Genomic DNA, 21426 nt, shown 5'->3' on the forward strand with positions numbered 1-21426 from the left:
TACTTTGTAAAGAGAGGAAGAAAACGTGTATACACGCCTTATCTCTATTCATAATTTGCTTTTTACTAAAGTGCCTATGAACTGAGCATGAAGTTAAATTTCTCAGAAATATATCTTACTGTACAAATTGATTGTTGATTTAAGATTTGTCTAAATTAAATATCGTTTGTGCATCGTATATAAATTTACTACTGTTAGATTCATTGTTACACTTGAATATGAAAGAATTTCGATAATTTTAGACATCATCAACTTGAATATAAGTGTGTATAGTGATACAAGTGATTGTAATAAAATAGTTTCCGCGTTTAATGAATATTGTTATTTAAAAATGAGAAATGTTTGGAGATACACTTAACGTTATGAAATAAATTACAATTTTTGTATAATCAACGTAGTATTACAGATACATATAATAAATACATAATTCATTCATGAGAAAAGTAGTGCATTAAAAAAGTTCAAAATGAACACTGTAAAAAATAATTGTGAAAGTGGAAATGGTTTAGAAGATCTTGGCATACCTGGACAAGTATTCTTAAGAGATGCATTAACAAGTTGTACAGATCCATTAAAAGCGATAGAAGAATTTCAACTAGAAAATGGCATTTTATTACCATCGTTGCGACCTATGTTACCTTTACTTGATCTTCATGGAGTAAGACGACTGGATTTCCATGCATCTGTCTTAGAAGAATTAAGAGAAAAACTTATAAAGAGGATTAATGAAATTGGAACAGAAAGGGCAGATAAAGGCTCATCGGGAGATAGAAGATTAAAAGAATTATTATCTAAAAGTTTTCCAGCAGTGAGAGTTTCTGCGCTGAGGCCTGTCGTTATGTGCATTTTAAGAAATACACCACACATAGAGGACAAATATTTACGAGTACTTGTTAGAGAAAAAGAATTGTACAATGATGCAGACACAGAAGTTAAACGACAAATTTGGAAAGACAACCAAAGTTTGTTTGGAGACGAAGTTTCTCCATTGTTTAGTAGATATATTATTGAGAAAGAACAAATTTTATTTGACCATAGAAATTTAAACAGTCTTTTTTTTACACCTTCTCCGAAGGTATATTATTCATTATTATTTAATATTAAAATTTCGACTATTATAAAGTTATATCATCTATGTATTTAGGTGAGAAGACAAGGAGAAGTTGTACAAAAACTAGCTCATATGATTGGACATAGTGTGAAGCTATATGACATGGTTTTACAATTTTTAAGGACATTATTTTTACGTACAAAAAACATACATTATTGTACATTGAGAGCTGAATTGTTAATGGCTTTACATGATTTAGAGGTCAGTGTATAGTATATTAAATTTTATTGCACCAGATAAATACAATATTGTCAAATAAATATTTAGGTCCAAGATATTATATCTGTTGATCCATGCCATAAATTCACATGGTGTCTGGATGCTTGTATCAGAGAAAAGAATGTTGATATTAAGAGGTCTCGTGAATTACAAGGATTTTTGGATAGCATTAAGGTATGAAAGGCTATTTTTATTTAACAGTACATTTTTTAAAACAAAAGTAAAATGGCATATGGTTTTATACAGAGAGGACAAGAACAAGTATTGGGTGACCTGAGTATGACATTATGCGATCCATATGCAGTAAACTTTCTTGCTAGTAGTGCTATCAAAATTGCACTTCATTTAATAAACGGTGAAGCATTACCTAGGGAGAATGCAGTTCTCGTTTTATTACTAAGAATGCTTGCACTGGGCTTATCTGCCTGGCAAATGATAGATTCACAAGACTTCAAAGAACCAAAGTTGGATAGTCAAGTTGTTACTAAGTTTTTACCAGCACTCATGTCTTTAATGGTAAAATAATATGTAGTTTAAAATATTTATTACAAAATTAATGAATAAATAATTCACTTCTCAGGTAGATGATCAAATAAGACAATTGAACTGTAAACTTCCACCCGATGAAAGAGAAAGTGCAATTGCTATAATAGAACATTCTGGTCCACCTCCTGATGCTTGTCAAGCATATGCACAACTTTCTGGGGTTGCTGCTGTTTTATCTATGTACTATGCATTACATGTAGGAGGAGGTGGTGGAGTTGGAAGAGGGAGGGGTGATGCCAGAGGATTAATGAGAGTTTTAGCTACTTTACCAAATTGTCAAGCACAACGTGCATTTGAAGATCCATTCTTACATACATTGGTAAAACAACGATATTTATATTCATAAATGTATTTAGTTTATTACAATTATATTATGTAAGATGACAAAAAATATATGATTTTATTTTTTATTTGATTGATTCTGTTTATTATAGGTGTCATTGTTAATATTAAACATGGCTGATGAATTTTCAAACGAATCATTCTGCACAGTTATATTCGATGAATTTTTCCTGGCAGGCCTTAGCAGAGATAATGTTACACGTCATTTATTAAAACTGCTTTGGTACATCCATCCAAAACTACCACCAACTCGGTTGCATACATTAATGAAAGCACTTCAACCAACCAGCCAGGTAAATACCAACCATATATTTTTTGAATAAAGATAAATATGAATACTGTATAATATGCTTCTGTTTCATTCATCATTTTAATTCTTTAAGCATAACGAAGCTGTACATAATCTATATGAAGCTTTACGGGAAAAAATTGGAAGCCGCTCTGTAGAAGATCAACTTGCAACAACCGCACAAATAGACACATTAGGTCTCGATTGCCCACCTTCCCCTCTTACTGGTGTTCCCACACCATCTCCACTCTAAGAACCGCAAAATTATAGATTTAATGCATAAAATATTGACAAACATGACCTAGTAATCTGATTTATAAGCACTTACAATTTTCATTTTGTACATGTTTTATCATAATTCAATTATAAATTTAAAAAGTAATACAAATTTTATATTTTCATACGAGTGTAAAAGATAATGTGAAGATACGTATTTTCTATTTTTATTTTCCTTCTACTACATATGAAGACAACCATATGTAATGTTTACAGAGTAATATCATTGTAATTTACAAAGTAATGAAAACCCCTAGTATAAACATGTATTAAGATCAAAATAATGTAAATAATTTAAAATACATTAATAGGTTTTAATATTGCTTGCACAGGCTATCTTTGCATCATTAATTAGTTCCATTACTAATCTATCTAAATAATTTGAATCCAATTTATATGACATTAATATCATTGAAATGTACATTGTCGCTTGTCTAGTTAACAGTAAGTTTTTTAATTGTGGATCAATCATGCTCAACCTGGAAAAATGTTAAAAATAAATAATATTTATTGTGGAATAATGTATTTATAATTAAAATACTCACATTTTAATGATGATCAAACCCACAAGAGTCCATTCAGCAGTTTTGAAAATAATATTTTTAGCTGACAACGAAAAAGTATTAACTAATACTTTAATTAAGACAGCCCTTTCATTACTGTAAGTATATTGTGATAATCCACTACCTGCTAATGCTCTTAGTAAGTCTGGTAGTCTATAAAGGAACATGATTATTAATGGTGGAAACAAACAGGAATGTAATATAATAACGCATAAAAATTGAGCTTACATCCTATTAAGTTTATCCATAAAAATTCGTCGTCGAAGTGCTTTAGGGGCATGTACATCTGTTAAAGGTAATACTGCAGTAAAATCATCATTCTGTTCCATAGTTTCTGCAGTTTGTTCAAGTGTTTCTACAACCATATCTCCTTTAAAAAACGCCTTCACCTAAAAATGAGAATTTTACATATCTGTAACTGTGTAACATATGTGAATTTATATTGGTAATACTTACTTTTAATTCTATTTTCTTTCCTTCTTCGCGTAGGACAGATAAATGTGGCATAGGTTTCAAAGAACTTTTTGTTAAATCTGTATCATCTTTCTCATCTTCCAATTGCAATTTATTTAATTTTTTACACAAATGTAAATATCTGTCATGTTGAGTTATATTATCTAATAACTTATTTCTAATTTCTTCTTCCCCTGATAACAAAGAAATAGTATCTTCATTGATCCATTCTTTTATGTTATTTTCAATGTGCATTGTTAAATTATGAAATTTAGTTGATTGTTTCTCTTTAATATGATCTTTTTGTTTATGTGTCTTAGATTTAGTTTTTTCAACTTTTTCTACATTATTTTTATCGTTAATGACTGTATTTTCTTTAGTAACAGCTGTACTATTACATACTATTTCTAATGTTTTGAACAGTTTATTTTGTTCTTCATTCTTTTCGTTTTGATCTTTATCCTCACTTGAGAAAATAATTTCCTTATGCAGTCTTTGCTCATCTTGAATTTTAATATTATCTAGTGCAACTGCATTTTGTAAAACAGATTTCTGTTTTGTAATGTTGTCACTTTCCTTTGAAACATTGTCGCATTCTTTAACATCAGTGAACGTATGTTTTATATTAATTGATTTATCTTTAAATTGGTCAACGGTTTTAACCGAAGGTATTAAAAATTTATCTTTAATGGAATCCAAAGTTTTGCTATTAGTTATTTCTCTAGGTTTACTATTTAGGTCATTATTGTCCATTATATTATACTGATTATCTGTGTTAATTATGGAACATTTACTCTGAATTTTTCTTATTTCAATATGTTCTGAATTTTTTAATTCTTTATTGGAATCTGCAGGACGGTCTTCATTATTAGAATTTAATTCTGTGATTGTATTTGTCACATGAATTTCATCTTTAGATGTATTATTTGGATTTAATATTGCGGTTGTATCCATTACACAAATTTCATCTCCAGGTGTACTTCTCTGTAATACATCTTTTGCTGGTAAAACTTTAAAATCTGGTATTTCTTCTTTGTCTCTTAACCAAAGAGGACTCGTTAAGATTTGTTCCAAAAGATAATTACATGCACCATAACATTGTGAACTACAGAAATTTTTACGTCGGGTTATATCATAAACTTTGTTCCGTCTTGTAGATATATGGTATTGTTGATTAATAACCATTGTTAGTGCATTTGAACATAATACATAGCCACACAACTTGATTACAGCTCTTTCTTCAATTACATCTTCCATATGACATTTGTTAATATATCTCAACTATAAAAATATATTAATGTAAAACTTTAATGTTACGATTACTTCACATTTATTACTTACATTATATAAAAGCCATTGGACATCAATATTAGGTTCTAAGAGTTGTTCGACAATTGTAAGGGCTTTAGCGTCACATTGTTTTTTCTTAGTTATCAATAACTGCATTTGTGCCTTGCTTAAACAAAAACAAAATTGCATAACGAGTTCAAGAAATGAACTTATTAAAGTTATAATAAAGACATTTTTATACTTAAATAAAAAATTACATTCTAGGTAAATTATTTATTAAAACAAAGTTTACCTCAATTTTTTCTTCACTTTCCTTCTTTCAGATGTTTCTTCTTTTAACGTAGATGATGCCATTTCGAAGTATTAATTAAAAATAAAAGTTTATAAATGTAAAATATTTATCCGAAGACGTTCTGAGATCCGTTGAACTAACGTTAACGTTATTATTTACCAGAAAAAAACACGTTAAAAAAAAGTACCATTTAAAAATTCCTATTATAGGGAACAAATGAATCACATTACAATCTTATAAGTATATCATTTTTAATTTTACTATTTCATGCAAAAAGTGATATCTTCCATAAATAAAAATTCAAAGAAATTCAAGAAGAAAAAGTAAAAAAGACTATATAGTAGTTTACATTATGCATTGCATGGGTATTTATTAAGTATTTCCTAAATCAATTTTTTTTCTTGTGTAATCGTTTCACAACAGTTATAAAATATGATTAAAATAATAACTAACTTTTACGATTATTTTGCAATATATCCTAGTAATTTTTTTTACTTCTTGTGACTCCGATAGCAGTAATGCTAAGATTTGTCAACCTGACTGTAGAATTAATTAATCAAAATCCAAGAAAATTTAATTGTACTCTTAATTATATATGGTTTCTAATATGATCAATATTGAATTAACTTATTATTCGAGACTAAATATACAAAAAGATATATACCAATTGCGATACGATTAATAATATGAAATACGAAAATTTCAGAGATAAATTTTAGTACAAATGTTTAACGCACTCTAGTGGCGACTCTGGAAACACTCAACCGGCTGTCTTGTAGAAGTAGAGGTCTATCGAAGTAGATGGAAAAGAGACTAGTAGAGTGTGACTGATTGTATGGTGTGATCTTGGAGTGGTGTTACGTTTTCAGTATTATCTTGTTGTGCTCGCCATGACGTTGGTTTGAAATTGTATTCCAAAATATTAATCCCGATGTTGGTCGTAGGACTGTGCCAATGTAGTTTTCATGCTTTTAACGAGGAGAGACTCTGGGGAGGCAATTCGTGGATACCGAAGAAAGCTTCAAACACGTTTGAAGCTTTCGAGGTCGTATTCATGGAACTATGAACCTGGACTCGTTGTCTTTTACTTTGTCACAAATCAGTTATTTGGTTGCGAATTTAAATAAGAAAAATTTTCGGGACAGCTGCCAAGAAATATCAGATGTAAGTAGACAAAAAACCTGTTGTACTACTGCATCTCTTATGCCCACCCCTTCCACTTTCTGTTCATCACACGCCGTCCTCGAAACAGCGCAATATGCTTCGTGAACATTATTGCCGATTTCACTTAAATCCGCCTGCTAGGATAAACTTTTACATTACAAAAATCAAACAGGGATTTATGTACAATTCCACGCATCCGTTTCATTATTATTGGTAATATATTACTCACGCGGCACAAAATACACCTTGAACTTAGCCTCTTTCCATGATTTGTATCTGTTCAACGTATTATTTCGAACGAAGAAGCTTTTTTTGGTCTTTTCCCGTACACATGCCAATCATTAATCATGATAGATCAATTGTTTAGCTAAGCAATAAATATTTATGTACTTATTTTGTAGTTAGTTATTTTTGAATGTTCTACAACCTTCTTTTTTTCCCACTTCTATTGTTGCAAATCTAGTTATGTGACAGAGTTTGTATTCTATACATTTATTCTTATATAGATGTTTAATATATGATTGTTTAATCTATTTTAAAATTTATTGCGATATTATAGTTGGTGCTGTGGAAGGGTCTGGAGGCAGACAGACACTTGCTGCGCTCTTTGCTCTCGTGCATCGATTTTTCAACAGGAGAGCCACCGGAATCAAGTGCGAAAGATTATTTTCAAGTGCAACTTCTGAAGCAAGAGTGTACTAACCTTCTTAGCAAACCTTCTTTTATTTCTAATCTGTGCTTTGCTATAGATCATCCATTTCATCAGCAAAAGGTTTTTTTTATTTTATTTCTTATTTAGATTAAGGTCAATGTTATTAGTGTTAATACATATAGAAACAGTTCTTTTATTTTGTAATGTTTTGTATGTTTAAAATGATAATCTTACTTAACTTTACTTTTACAGACTTTGAATCCATCGCCAAAGTTTTTTTTACGTTTGAAAAAGGTACTTGGCTTAACTCTGGTACAAGAAGTTGCATTTGCGATTGCGTTGCTGCATTCTGAGAATTCTGAAATTTGTGCATTAGCCCTAGAGCACGTGCAAAAGCAGCTGCCTGAATTGATAAAAAATTATATCAACTCTGAGACAAGCAATAAACATCACGAGGAAGGATTACACGATTCGTTGCCTGAAGTTCTTCACCTTATATTATCACAGGCTTTATATACAGCCAATCAATTTGGCCTTTCATCGGAAGCAAAAGAAAAATTTCTCAAGAATTTAAGGCGCGATTTTCCCCGTGAGCTGGTACCAGTGGTGCTAGCACCACTCTTGTATCCAGACAACGGGGAAACTCCGCAAGCCAAAATTGAATTAAACATGGCTGTCAATCAACTGGTAAAATTAATAATATTCATCACTCTATAGCTTTTACATTGAATTAAATATTAAATTTTAAAATATTTATAACATATGCTTCTTAGGATGGGAATTCCCTAGTAGAATTGATTATGGAATTAGGATATGGATTTACTAGCAGCGTTGAAGAATGTAGATCAGCCTTAGCTGGCCTAGGTGCTCGAGAAATATCCCCAGCATGTGCTGCTAGAGTACTAGGTCATATGGCACGTACTTGTAACAACCTTGACGATGCTGGAGGTTTACAATCATTTTGGGGTAATTCAGGAGCTACACAAGATGCTAACAAAGAAAAGTCTGCAGATAATGTTGCTCCTACTACCTGGAACGTTGAAGTGTTTATTCAAGCTTTAAAAGAAATTGTGAGTAACATTAATTCTTAATTGTTAAGAGACCAACAATAAGTGTATTAAAAATTAATCATATTAATTAAATATTCTCCTTTATTTTAGCAATCCACACTGTCTTGGAATGAAGTGATAGTTAAATTGGATCATGCTGAATTCGTTATTAAAGACAGACAAGGGTTGAGTATACTAATCACTGGTTTAAGGTTGGGGTTGCAACATCAAGGATATCTACCAGATATGTTTCCTGTAGAACTTTTTTATCGTCATTGGGATAATGTAGAAGGACAATTCTCCTTAGTACAACAAATTTTGAAATGTCCAGACATATTTTGTTTTGCTGATTATCCATATCACTCTGTAACCGTTGATGTATTAAAAGCAGCACCGGAGAGCGACAGTAAAGAAGCACAAACATGGAGATCCTTGAATGTTGTTGAATTACTCTTACACATGGCAGAAAGAGGGCTATATGGACCAGTTCAAGAAATATTCAAATGGCCCGTTCAACACTGCCCTGATGTTCTTGTATTAGCATTATTGCAAATTAATGCGCCTATTACTATATTGAGACAAGAACTACTTAGTACATTGATGCCTATTTTCCTTGGAAATCATCCGAACTCTGCTGTCATTTTACATCATGCGTGGCATGGGAATTCTGTTAAAATAAAATCTATTATCATGCATGCCATGGCAGAATGGTACATACGAGGAGATCACGACCAAACTCGATTATCTCGTATTCTGGATGTCGCTCAAGACCTCAAAGCGTTAACTCATTTACTTACTGCTCAGTCATATCCGTTTGTTATTGATTTGGCTTGTTTGGCGTCAAGAAGAGAATATTTAAAATTAGAAAAATGGTTGACAGATAAAATCAGAGAACAGGGAGAAGTTTTTGTCACCGCTTGTGTAAAATTTTTACAACGGCGTTGCCCGCAGGTGATGGGTCCTGGCATAAAAGAAGACCTTACAGTTCCAAAAGCGAGTCAGCTTCCTCAAGAAACATTGACAACTATGCTTGCTTGTTTGCAAGTGTGTGCTGGGTATGTTTCTTTCTTTGGTTAAGAATGTATTAAAAATTTGAAAACAATCATTTATTGTTTAAATTTGTGTTATAGAGGTGTTTCTCAAGAATGTTCAGAAGCAATAATGACTATGGTACAAAATTGCAGTCTTATGTTGAGTAAGAGTACAATGAGTAGACCTCCGCCACCAGGAGTTCTAAGACACCGAACATTAGAATCTTTTAATCCAGCTACGTTAGGGGGGCCGGTAAATATTAACAGAATTGTTTATATAATTCTTCTATTATTATAGATTGTTGCATACTAAAACATTCTTCGTTATTTTTAAAGCTATTTTCTTCAAAACAAGTAGACCCACTTGGAAATTTAAGCTCAAGTCTTGCGTCTATGAGTTTGGGATCTAGTCTTGGTCCTCCGAGCAGTTCTGCATTCAATTTACCTGGTGCTCTTGGACCTTTGGTGTCTGCACCTGGATCCCCTTCCCGTCTCATGGGACCTTCTCCAAGTCCATTTCCAATTCTACCAGTGTCTTCTCAATTACATTCTGGACCAGTTGGAACACAAGGACCATCTGTCCTTCCTGGCAGTACAACAATTGGAAGTTTAGGTCGCCTTGGGCCTCCAACAGGCATTGAAAAGGCAAGAATACCCGAAACATCGAACTTATTTCCTGACATGGCACAAAATGTTTCCAAAGAAATTGAGGATGAAGCAAATAGCTACTTTCAACGTATATACAATCATCCGCCACACCCCACTTTATCAATCGATGAAGTTCTAGATATGTTGAAAAAATTTCAAGATTCTGGTAGTAAGAGAGAAAGGGAAGTGTTTAATTGTATGCTACGAAACTTATTCGAAGAATACCGCTTTTTCCCTCAATATCCTGATAAGGAGTTACAAATCACAGCACAGTTATTTGGTGGAATCGTTGAGAGAGGATTAGTTAATAGCTATATGACACTTGGATTGGCTCTGAGATTTGTGTTGGATGCTCTTCGGAAACCAGAAGGCACCAAGATGTATTATTTTGGCATAACTGCTCTGGATCGTTTCAAGAATCGTTTAAAAGATTACCAAACATATTGTGAGCACGTCAGGGCAATTCAGCATTTCAGTGAGTTTCCACCACATTTAATTGAGTACATAGAATATGGATTACAGGGGCAGGAGCCTCCCACGAGACCTCAAGGTCCGGTTCTCCCAAAAACCTTAGCAGCTATGTTAGCACCCGTTACTACGCCATATAAAACTATTACAACAACAACTATAACGACCAGTACTACTCAAGCAAAATCATCCACAACGCCAACCACGTCTCTTTCAGCTAGAGTAAGTAAAATATTAATACATTGTATAAATATAATGTAAATTCATTTTATAACATTTTTTTCACAGCTTTATATAATTTGTTTATTCATTTTTAGCCTTCCATTGCTAATGCGACAAATATTGATACATTATTAGTAGCGACAGATAAAGAAGAAAAAATAACAACACCGCCCGAGGCTTTACAAGATAAGACGGCATTCATTTTTAACAATCTTAGTCAATTAAATATGCAACAAAAATGTGATGAAATCCGAGAAATTGTCACGGAAGAATATTGGCCTTGGATGGCTCAGTATCTAGTAATGAAACGTGCTAGCGTAGAATTAGGATTTCATGCTTTATATTCCAACTTTTTGGAATGTTTAAAATTACCTGAAGTGTATAAATTGGTTACTAGGGAAACGTTTAGAAACATAAAGGTATGTAAAAAAAATTCGACTTTTTATACGTTAATATACAAATAATTATACGATATTTTTAACCTTTTCAAATTGTATTATAGGTTTTATTGAGAAGTGATAAAGGAATAGCAAATTTTTCTGATCGTACACTTCTAAAAAATTTGGGTCATTGGTTAGGAATGTTAACTCTTGGCAGAAATAAACCCATTTTGCAGGTATTGTTTACAATTTCTTTAAATTACATATAAAATAATTTGCAATATTTAAACAAATAAATACCGTCTTTCTTTTTATTTTAACAGATTGACATAGACGTTAAAGGTTTACTTGTTGAAGCATATCATAAAGGCAATCAAGAGCTCCTTTATGTAGTTCCCTTTGTTGCCAAAGTACTTGAAAGTTGTGCGAAGAGTCGCGTTTTTCGTCCGCCCAATCCTTGGACAATGGCAATCATGAATGTACTGGCAGAACTTCATCGAGAACATGATTTGAAATTAAACTTAAAATTCGAAATCGAAGTGCTTTGCAAGAATTTAAACATTGATGTTGCTGTAAGTTTATCAATAATTCTTATATTTCTGAGCAGTAATACTAATTGATATGCTTTATTTTTTTTTAGGAATTGAAACCTGCGTTGTACCTGACGGATCCAGAAAAGTTACGAAACTTGGAATCTCAACTATCACATCCAAATAAAAAGGCGGAAGCAAATAATAATCCACAACAAACCCAAGGTCCTATCGAAGAATTGGTTGGTCCAACTACGACCGGAACAATTGTTCCACAAGCACCTCCTGCAAATACAACACCGTCTTTGCCCACTGGTCCACCAGAACCACGTTTCAACTACATGGATATATCTGTAACGAGCATTGCTAATATTGCTCAACACATTACCATCAATAATCAGGTATCAATAATTCTCTGCTAGTGAATTAATTTTCATAGTACATTAAGAATTTTATATTTTAATTAACAAATTTATTTTTCAGTTACCATTGTTTCAAACACATCCACACTTAAAACAGTTTGTTCGTCCAGCTGTTGAAAGAGCAATTCAAGAATGGATTCACCCTGTTGTTGATCGTTCAATTAAAATAGCTTTAACTACTAGCGAACAAATTGTAAGAAAAGATTTTGCATTGGATCCAGAGGAAGTTCGAATGAGAACAGCGGCTAGACACATGGTTAGGAACTTAACTGCTGGAATGGCTATGATTACTTGCCGCGATCAGGTAAAATTTTGAAGCTTCATAAACTTACAAATATTTTTTCAATTTATTTTGCTTGCAATAACTAATATGTATGTTCTTCTTAATAGGTTTTAGCGTCAATTAGTACAAATTTAAAGCAAGCTTTCCTTACCGCGATGTTGGGCACAACTCCGCAACAGAAAGAACTTGCTGAACAAGCAGCTAATGTAGTAGCTGCCGACAACATGGAACTTGCCTGTGCATTTGTACAAAAGACCGCCATTGAAAAGGCTATTCCAGAAATGGATAAGCGTTTGCTGAATGAAATTGAATTACGAAAGATTGCTCGACAAGAGGGAAGACGATATTGTGATCCATTAGCCAAGTATCAAGCTGAAAGAATGCCTGAACAAATCAGATTAAAGGTAGGAGGAGTTACACCTCAACAAATGGCTGTATACGAAGAATTTGCGAGAAATATTCCAGGATTTTTGCCACTTTCCGAACGTGATACACAAGCTCTGTTAATGCCAAAACCTGTCACTGTAAGAATTATATGCGTAACTTTAATTAATGTATATTCATATATATATATATATTTTATATAATACATCGGAGAACTTTTCTTTTAAAGGAACCTGCTGTAACTGCATTTGCCGCTAATCCCGCGGTTGCAGTAGCAGCAGCGCAACAAGTTGCTGCGTATGCAGCAGCGGTGAGTAACGATGAAGTGGGAGCAATGTTAGAAAAGCTTGCAGCCGATGTTGAAGTGTTACTTACTGCAATGGGCCCAGCTGCACCTCCCCCACAACACTCTGCACTTCATAGTCTACTAGAATCTATTATCTTAACAAGAAGATCAAGAGATGCGGGTGCTGCTATGACATTACTCAAGAAGGTAACCAATTATATTATACAAGACCTAAAACAAATAACTTAATCTACGCATTTTCTTTCAGGCTGTGGAAGGATTGTTGGACGGTCCCACAATCTCAAGTGGTGTGATAGATTCCGAATTTATACTACGATATAGAGAACTCCATTTACGTATTCTAAAGTGTCTTCAAGATCCGCGTGCGTACGGTATGCAGTGGACAAACAAACACGTTACTCGTTGTTTAACTGAATGTAGAGAAGAATTTCGATACAATTTTGAAGCTGTCGATTATCTCATAAGGTACATTATTTTTTATAAAACATTGTTCAGAGACGAAGGATTTGAAAATAGTCAGATATAAATAACATTTTTACATTACTTACAGATCTCATCTAATTAGTCTTCCGCAGTATGACTTGGCCTTAGCTCAAGCTATAGATTCTGGAAATGCCATGGCAACTGCATTTGCGATGCAACTGGTACAACTTTATTTAGTTGATGAAAGACAAACTACGCACGTTACCGAATCCGATTTGTTTCACACAATTGAAATACTAGCGAGAATGGCTCATCATAGAGCACCACCCGAAGGGTTATTATTTAAAAATATTATACTACTAATTTATTGTATATACAAATTTATTGATAATTAATTCAATGAAATGTTTTTGTTTCCTTTTTTCTTTAGAATCTTATTATTCAGATTGACGAGTTTGATAGAATCCTTGCGCGCTAATCATGATCCAGGTGTACTAGCGGATAGAGCTCCTGCTGGACCTACGGCGCATATACATTCTGGAATTCTGCAGGTGAGAGTAAGTAAATTCTGCCACTCTTGAGGTTCATAGAACATACGTATGTAAGTACAATTCATGTTATTTGCTTTTCTTCGTAGGCACGTGACTTTGACGACCCGCCCGGATTGATGGAAAAAACAGAGTATTTGCTCCGTGAATGGGTATCAATGCATCATAATCCAACGCACGCGCGTGATCCCACGAAAGCTTTCGGAATGTTTGTTCATCAAATGAACATGCATGGAATTTTGAAAACCGATGATCTCATAACAAGATTCTTTAAACTGAGCACACAAATGTGCGTTGATTTGTGTTATCGTGCTCTAGCCGAGACCAACGCGGCCCCATCTGTTGTTCGTGCAAAGTGTTTCCATTCGTTGGACGCTTTTGTCCGTTTGGTCGCGCTTTTGGTAAAACATTCTGGTGATAGTACAAATACTCATACAAAGATTAATCTCCTAAATAAGGTTCTGGGAATTGTCGCCGGTGTATTACTGCAGGATCACGAAATACGTGGAACTGATTTTCAACAACTACCCTATCACAGAATCTTTATTATGCTCTTCTTAGAGCTCTGCGCCCCTGAGCCAGTATTAGAAGCAGTGAATTACCAAGTATTAACTGCTTTCTGTCATACTCTGCATATACTTAGGCCAGCTAAAGCTTCAGGATTCTGCTACGCTTGGCTAGAGCTAGTTTCACACAGAGTTTTCATTGGCCGCATGCTCGCGATCACACCACAACAAAAATGTTGGGGAATGTACGCTCAGCTTTTGATCGACTTATTCAAATACTTGGCACCTTTCCTTCGAAATGCCGAACTTGCGAAGCCTGTCACCCTGTTGTATAACGGAACACTCCGAGTGATACTGGTGTTATTACACGACTTCCCAGAGTTCCTTTGCGACTATCATTATGGATTTTGTGATGTGATCCCTCCTAACTGTATACAAATGAGGAATCTGATTTTAAGCGCGTTTCCAAGAAACATGCGCTTACCCGATCCATTCACACCAAACCTGAAAGTCGACATGCTACCGGAGATAGCGCACGCCCCGCGAGTGTTGACCAACTTTGCGTCTATGATACAACCGCTTAGTTTCAAAAAGGAACTTGATTCGTATTTAAAGGCGCGTGCTCCAGTCACCTTCCTTTCTGAACTGCGCAGTAATTTACAAGTATCCCAAGAAGCGGGTGTTCGTTATAATAGTCAATTAATGAACGCCCTAGTACTTTACGTTGGTACCCAAGCTATAGCTTTCATTCGTAGCAAAGGGCATACACCGAATATGTCCACTATCGCACATTCTGCACATATGGATATATTTCAAAACTTGGCGGTCGATCTCGATACAGAAGGACGTTATTTGTTTTTAAACGCGATCGCGAACCAGCTACGGTACCCCAACAGTCATACGCATTATTTCAGCTGCACGCTTTTGTACTTGTTCGCCGAAGCTAACACCGAAGCGATACAAGAGCAGATCACAAGAGTTCTTCTGGAAAGACTTATTGTGAACAGACCTCACCCATGGGGTCTACTTATTACCTTCATTGAACTTATTAAAAATCCAACATACAAGTTCTGGACGCACGAGTTTGTTCACTGTGCACCAGAAATGGAAAAGTGAGTGCCATGCTTTCACGATGATTTAATTTATATCAATGATTATCGTGTCCTTAACTCCTCGAAATTTCAATGTTTCAGATTATTCGACTCAGTTGCTAAATCGTGTATGGTTCAACAACTACAGCCCACTCCGGAACCGGAGATCCCAAAGTCATAGGACGCTTTATTTTTCATTGTCGATTTGTGTACAGTAAAATGAAGGAACGTAATTAATAAGGATCGCGTGTAAAAAGTTGTTAATGTACGAATAGATGTACTATACTTTGGGCTTAATTTTTGGTGAATAGATACTGGAATAATCGTATATTAAGTGTATCGATTCAGCTAGAATAAGTGAGACTACTATTATGTTAATATTTTAATAAAAATATTGTTGCATCGATCGAAAAAGCAACGAACATTCAACCTCACAAAACGTGTCTTTCGAACAATGTACTTGAAACAGTATGTTACCATGACATTGTAATATTATAGCACAAATGTCAGTATAATGCGTATCATAATGGCGGGGAGAGTAAGTCAAGAATAATAAGGGTGTTCAAAAAATAATAGTGAATTTTTGTAGGTTAATACCAAGTATAAATGTACTATGAGTAAGTGGTATATGGAGTCAGTACCAAAATTAATACGTTGTGCTATGTAAGTCATTTAGGGAGTACTTGCAGAATGTATGGTGCATTTGGAAATCTGTAATATAGTACATAATTACTAGTATACATTGATGTAATTTTTTAAGAATTGTAGCTATGAAAAAAGATAAAAGCTGATTAATTAAATTGTGGTTTACATAATTATTTGTTTCAAATACTAAACAGTGCTTTATAATTGTCGCTTATCAAATAATTTATTAATTTTTTTTCTATATACATTATTTGTACACGATTTGAAGTTTGTATTGTCAGAATCACACAATCTGCTGATCACGTGTTGCATGATACGAGTCTCTTTCTTTATCTGGAAACTTGGTTGGCAAATTTGGACTATGCAAGTGACACTTGGCCGGAAACTTTATACCTGCTACGTCTACTTCGTAATCACCGGATAAAACGTATTCGTTTGTCACTTCTTGAGGCCGTCCTTTTGAATCGAAGTTCTGTATAAATCCAAGGCAAACCTATAATAAAATTTATTAATTATTTCTTAGATAAGACAATTCATATTTTGCAATTTCAATATACTTTCAGACATTCCCAAACAATTTACTACAATAGTGTTTATTATGCTATATTTATATTAATATAGGCGTTTATTTTTTAAGAATGTTATATTAATACCTGTTTCCTAAATGTAAATCCATAACCTGTAGTAGTTGTCATTCCACAATATTTTCCATTTCTGAAAATTGGTTCGCTACCCCAACACCATGTATCCAATTCAGAATCATGATCATTCAATAGTAACTGCACATATTTGCGTTTTACACCTTCTTCTCTTTGTTTTAAAAGAGCATCTCTCCCAATAAAATTGACTGCTTTCTATAAAGTAGAAGTATATCTTTTTAATATCGTTGTGCACCTGTATTTTGTAAATTTAAAGTATACGCACATCAAGTTTCACTCTCCATGTTCTTCCACATTCTAAAGGAGTTGTAAATGTATCTAAATCTTGGCCCCAGAACGCATAAAACTTTTCTACTCGTAGTGCTCGCGTTGCATAATATCCAGCATGTTTTAGTCCATATTTAGCTCCAACGTCTACCAATCTTGTATAAACATGTAACGCAAACTATAAACACACAGGTGTTATTGTTATACGTAAATGTAAACACCTCAAATTTTTTATCTGTAGAAAACGACAATACATACTTCATTTGGTATGTATAAAACATAGCCAAGTTCCCCGGTATGAGTTAAATTCATTGTGCGTATTCCATTAGCAAGACCAACGTCTAATTCCTTTTAAAAGAATAAATATGAAGTAAAAACATTTAATTACATGTACATTAACGAAAACAATGAATACCTTAAAAGTAAAAAATGGAAAATTTCTGGGATTCAGATCAGTATCCGTTAATTCGGAAAGTAACTGTCTAGTAGCAGGACCCATAATACAAATTGCTGTATATGCAGATGTCACATCAGACACCGCAACAGAACCATCACTAGGTAAATGACGATTGATCCAATGTTTACAGCGAGTTTGCTGAATAGTGGGAGCGATCATCATGTAACTTGAATGAAAAACAATTACATAATTGTATATTGTATTCCATAATTTAAGAACTTTATGATTACTGCTTACTGATTAGAAGCTATACGGGCCAAACTGCAATCATTTTCATAGCCTCCTCGATTATTTTGCATACCAGTGTGAATAATACTTCCTACCGGTACATCCACATCATTCGAGCATAAGTATTGCAACAGATCTACCACTTCTAAATCATTCGACTAAAACATTCCGTAAGCTGCAATGTTACTTATCATTAAAATCTATTTACATAGTACTTACCCATAAGTCAATTTTAGTAAAGGAAGAGTAATCGCTAATTCCAACTGTTTCACGACACGCAGCGTATTCATCGCTCACTGGTTCAAACCACGGTGGCTTACTAAATGTATTCGTGTAAGCTATTTTGTACCTTTGAAATCCATCAATTGTTTCTAAATCTGTGTAGCAAAGTAATCTGTATAATAAAATCCAGTTCTTCACTTTTGTAATAAGCATATTTCAATGAACAAATTCTATATATTGCAAACAATAATTTCTAAATTTGAAGTTTTTTTACTCTTACACGCATAATAAATCTTACCTCTATCATCATCTAATTGGAACCAAGTTGGCCGTTCATATCCCATTACTTGACCAAAAATAGCTCCTGCTTCTTTAAGTTTCGGATAAATCGGTGACATTCTCAAATTTCTGCCCGTTTTAAATTCGTGATGTGGATATTGTAACGCATAATGCATACCAGGAACTTCTTTTACTCGGTCACGTAAAAATTTGCGATTGTTATGAAGACCTAAAAAACGCGATACATCTAACTCGTACATGTCTAAAGATGTTGAACCGTTGACTATTAATTCTGCTGTAGCTCGCCCGACTCCACCAGCTGCTGATATACCTACCTATAAGAATTATGTGTTGTATGTATAAATATTATTTTGCTATTGCTTACCTATCACCTAAAATTACTTACAGTTTTCATACCAGCAGCAATATAATAATTATGTATTTCTGGTGCTTCGCCTACTATCCATTTACAATCTGGAGAAAATGCTTCAGGTCCATTAGACAACCTGTCCAATACTGCATTTCCTAAATCTGGAATTCTATAGAGCATCTGTTTGAGTAAAATGTGAAAGTGGTCCCAATCTTCTGGTAAAAATCTTTCGTTTGTGCTTTCTGAAATATGACTCCTGTTAAATTTACATTGTCATAAAATGAACATTTCGAGATTTATAAAAAAGTAAAAATTTATATTTAACCAGGTATTGTCCCATCTTCAAATGCTGGTTTTGCAACTGGTTCAAAACCACCTGCTAGCAACCTTCCATTATTTTCTCGAAAATAAATGTAACCATCTAAATCTCTTATCACTGGAGTCATAGGATCTAAACCATTGATAGGTTGTGTGTGTAAATAGTAATGCTCAACAGGATGAAGGGGTACCTAAATATGAAGTATCGGAAAAATATAATTATTTTGTATATATAGCTCATAATAGTTAAAAGAAACCTACTTTTACATGTGGTTCGCTTAATTTACCGACGTTACGTGCCCAAAATCCAGCACAATTTACAAAATGTTCACATTCAATGGCACCATATGTTGTTTCGATAGCTTCAATTCCTTCATTATGAGTAACTACTTTTGTGACTTTACAATTTTCAAATACCTTAACACCTATAAGGTTTATGAACTGAATATATCTTCAAATTAAATATATTTATACTTTTGTTTATAAAAGCTTAAATATACCATTTTTTTTCGCTTCTCCTATTAATGTTAAACAAATCTGATACGGATCTCCTACACCATCGCCTGGAATCCATAACCCACCAACTAAGTCATCTACTCGTAACAAGGGACATATTTCCTGCACTTGTTTCGGTGTAACTAGATAACATTCAATATTACGTGATCTGAAAATAAATTTGGAATTACTTTTTATATTCTTTATAGTATTTATACTTATTTATAGATTGTATAATAGTATCTTAAATATCATCAAGTATCTTATACATTTATAATTATATTTCATTTGCCATTATTTACATGGACTGTGCTTTCATTCGTCTAAAAAAGGTCATACGATCCCTTGTGCGCGCTAAAGAAAGACTACCACATTGCTTCCAGCCTGTTGATAAACCTCTTTCTTCTAATTCTTTATATAACGCTATACTGTCTTGAGCAAGTTTTACTTGTGTCAAACTTGGCTTAAACGCTCCAACTAATCCTGAGGTATGCCACGTTGTTCCACCGCCAACTCTAAATTAAAAGAATAAACCATATAATTATCAAGAATATGAATCTAATACTTTGTAAAACATAAGTTCTGAAAAACATTTACCTGCCACTTTCTACAATAACTGTTTGATGACCTAGCCCCATAAGTGAAAGATAATAAGCAACAGCACCACCCATAACTCCACCACCACATATAACAACTTTTGCATTTTTAGGAAGTGGATCATCAACGTCATCATTTGTTATTATAGTAGATTTTGAGCTGCTATGTCTTACTCTTTGATAATTATAAAAAACAAAATTGTTCCATTTTGACACATAGTTTTTGCAAAGTGACTTTGAATTATGCCACATTATGATTAATATAAATGTATAATATTTAAATAACTGCAAACAAAAATGGTACAAATTTGAATCAATGAATAATTTTTATACATGCATACATAATTAATGTCGAACAAGGTTAGAAAATTATAATATTCAAAAGATGTTTATTGTATTTTTAATTTCATACCTATTTTGGAATATAATTGACCTCGTTGATACTTAATGCTTAGAGTTCAAAATACATATTTACTATGTCCTGACACATCTTATATTTTTTAATAATGTAAATATGTATGTAAAATATACTTAGAACTTTGAATGCACATGAAATCCAAATACAGTAAAAATAAGTTTTAATTTAAAATTCTACTGTAAAGATATTATAAAAGTGAACACTTATTCTGTAATACTTAGAGGTAATAAAGGTTACGTAGAACGTCAATTTATTGAATAGCTTTTAATATATGCAATCTTACTTATTTGAAATATATTATAAAATATTTTTATAAAAAAATATGATTACTAGAAATTATATTATATATTCGAAAGTAAATATTTAATATTGACAATACGTCATATATTTCTAATGAAAAGATAGTACTATACACGTCCAAAATCTTAAAGATAGTTATAAGATAAAATTTAATTGACCACGTAAAATGATTACATCATTTCAGATGAACATAGAATAATTTGAAACAGTACTTATAACAAGCAATTTTTTAAAAAATTTAATTATATTTTTATAGATAATTTCATATAATACATACACACCGCACACGCGTGCGCGCGCGCATAATATAAAATAAGTACACACATTCGCATGCACAGAATATGAAATAATTAGTAAGTAAACAAATAAGTAGGTATAGATAGGTTCAACCTAAAGCATTTTATATTTATGATAAAACTTGTATAGTTTATTAAATAAAAATTTAGTATTAATCATAAAATTTATAAAATATATTATCAGTAATTGATATTTTATTTTCGAAATAATTTCAAAAGAAATTATAATAATTAGTTACAATTATAAGTATGATCATAATTATTAAACGATACGTAACGATGTACGAAACTACCGCGATTGTCTGGATTTATTGAAATTTTTGTCGAGATCGTCTTCCATAGTCGCTCTTATAGGTACAGTTACGGACAAAAGTTTAAGACGTTTAT

The 21426-nt window shown here is 33.0% G+C and overlaps 4 protein-coding genes across 16 annotated transcripts; 2 read left to right on the forward strand and 2 right to left on the reverse strand.

The window, feature by feature from the left end:
* The first annotated feature begins 3 nt into the window (after window positions 1-3).
* Window positions 4-3106, forward strand: NELF-B (negative elongation factor B). Of its 2 annotated transcripts, none has more exons than XM_031970526.2 (7): window positions 4-1075; window positions 1145-1312; window positions 1379-1504; window positions 1577-1807; window positions 1911-2195; window positions 2311-2511; window positions 2602-3106. In XM_031970526.2, exons 1-7 carry the CDS (start codon window positions 467-469, stop codon window positions 2758-2760), a joined length of 1779 nt encoding a protein of 592 aa, XP_031826386.1. In that variant the 5' UTR covers window positions 4-466; the 3' UTR covers window positions 2761-3106. The 2 variants fall into 2 exon arrangements, with proteins under 2 accessions (XP_031826386.1, XP_031826385.1); XM_031970525.2 differs by having other exon boundaries at window positions 6-1075; window positions 1577-1846.
* Window positions 2805-6260, reverse strand: LOC116424298 (putative RNA polymerase II subunit B1 CTD phosphatase RPAP2). 10 transcript variants are annotated; one of them, XM_031970523.2, is made up of 7 exons: window positions 6119-6260; window positions 5382-5581; window positions 5141-5255; window positions 3803-5080; window positions 3575-3735; window positions 3329-3499; window positions 2805-3262 (listed from the first exon to the last, which is right to left on the reverse strand). In XM_031970523.2, exons 2-7 carry the CDS (start codon window positions 5441-5443, stop codon window positions 3088-3090), a joined length of 1962 nt encoding a protein of 653 aa, XP_031826383.1. In that variant the 5' UTR covers window positions 5444-5581; window positions 6119-6260; the 3' UTR covers window positions 2805-3087. The 10 variants fall into 10 exon arrangements, with proteins under 10 accessions (XP_031826383.1, XP_076225339.1, XP_076225337.1 ...); XM_076369224.1 differs by having other exon boundaries at window positions 5141-5251; window positions 5382-5421; window positions 6119-6179; XM_076369222.1 differs by having other exon boundaries at window positions 5141-5251; window positions 5382-5421; window positions 6046-6169.
* A 133-nt stretch (window positions 6261-6393) lies between these two features.
* On the forward strand, window positions 6394-15817 carry Not1 (CCR4-NOT transcription complex subunit 1). Of its 3 annotated transcripts, none has more exons than XM_031970511.2 (19): window positions 6394-6545; window positions 7105-7317; window positions 7450-7884; window positions 7971-8267; window positions 8358-9301; window positions 9377-9530; window positions 9614-10615; window positions 10711-11034; window positions 11118-11231; window positions 11319-11567; window positions 11636-11926; window positions 12009-12251; window positions 12338-12754; window positions 12844-13107; window positions 13169-13386; window positions 13472-13678; window positions 13775-13901; window positions 13982-15510; window positions 15592-15817. In XM_031970511.2, exons 1-19 carry the CDS (start codon window positions 6444-6446, stop codon window positions 15668-15670), a joined length of 7209 nt encoding a protein of 2402 aa, XP_031826371.1. In that variant the 5' UTR covers window positions 6394-6443; the 3' UTR covers window positions 15671-15817. The 3 variants fall into 3 exon arrangements, with proteins under 3 accessions (XP_031826371.1, XP_031826372.1, XP_076225294.1); XM_031970512.2 differs by having other exon boundaries at window positions 13775-13895; XM_076369179.1 differs by lacking the exon at window positions 15592-15817 and having other exon boundaries at window positions 13982-15514.
* A 491-nt stretch (window positions 15818-16308) lies between these two features.
* On the reverse strand, window positions 16309-21075 carry LOC116424297 (pyruvate dehydrogenase phosphatase regulatory subunit, mitochondrial). Its single transcript, XM_031970516.2, has 15 exons — window positions 20438-21075; window positions 20027-20310; window positions 19732-19944; window positions 19435-19598; window positions 19196-19359; window positions 18942-19125; window positions 18653-18858; window positions 18266-18581; window positions 17965-18122; window positions 17755-17903; window positions 17476-17683; window positions 17319-17408; window positions 17059-17238; window positions 16788-16988; window positions 16309-16627 (listed from the first exon to the last, which is right to left on the reverse strand). Exons 2-15 carry the CDS (start codon window positions 20275-20277, stop codon window positions 16418-16420), a joined length of 2694 nt encoding a protein of 897 aa, XP_031826376.1. The 5' UTR covers window positions 20278-20310; window positions 20438-21075; the 3' UTR covers window positions 16309-16417.
* Between the last annotated feature and the right edge of the window lie 351 nt (window positions 21076-21426).

Source organism: Nomia melanderi, chromosome 7, assembly GCF_051020985.1.
Source record: "Nomia melanderi isolate GNS246 chromosome 7, iyNomMela1, whole genome shotgun sequence".
Taxonomy (NCBI): Eukaryota; Metazoa; Arthropoda; class Insecta; order Hymenoptera; family Halictidae; genus Nomia; species Nomia melanderi.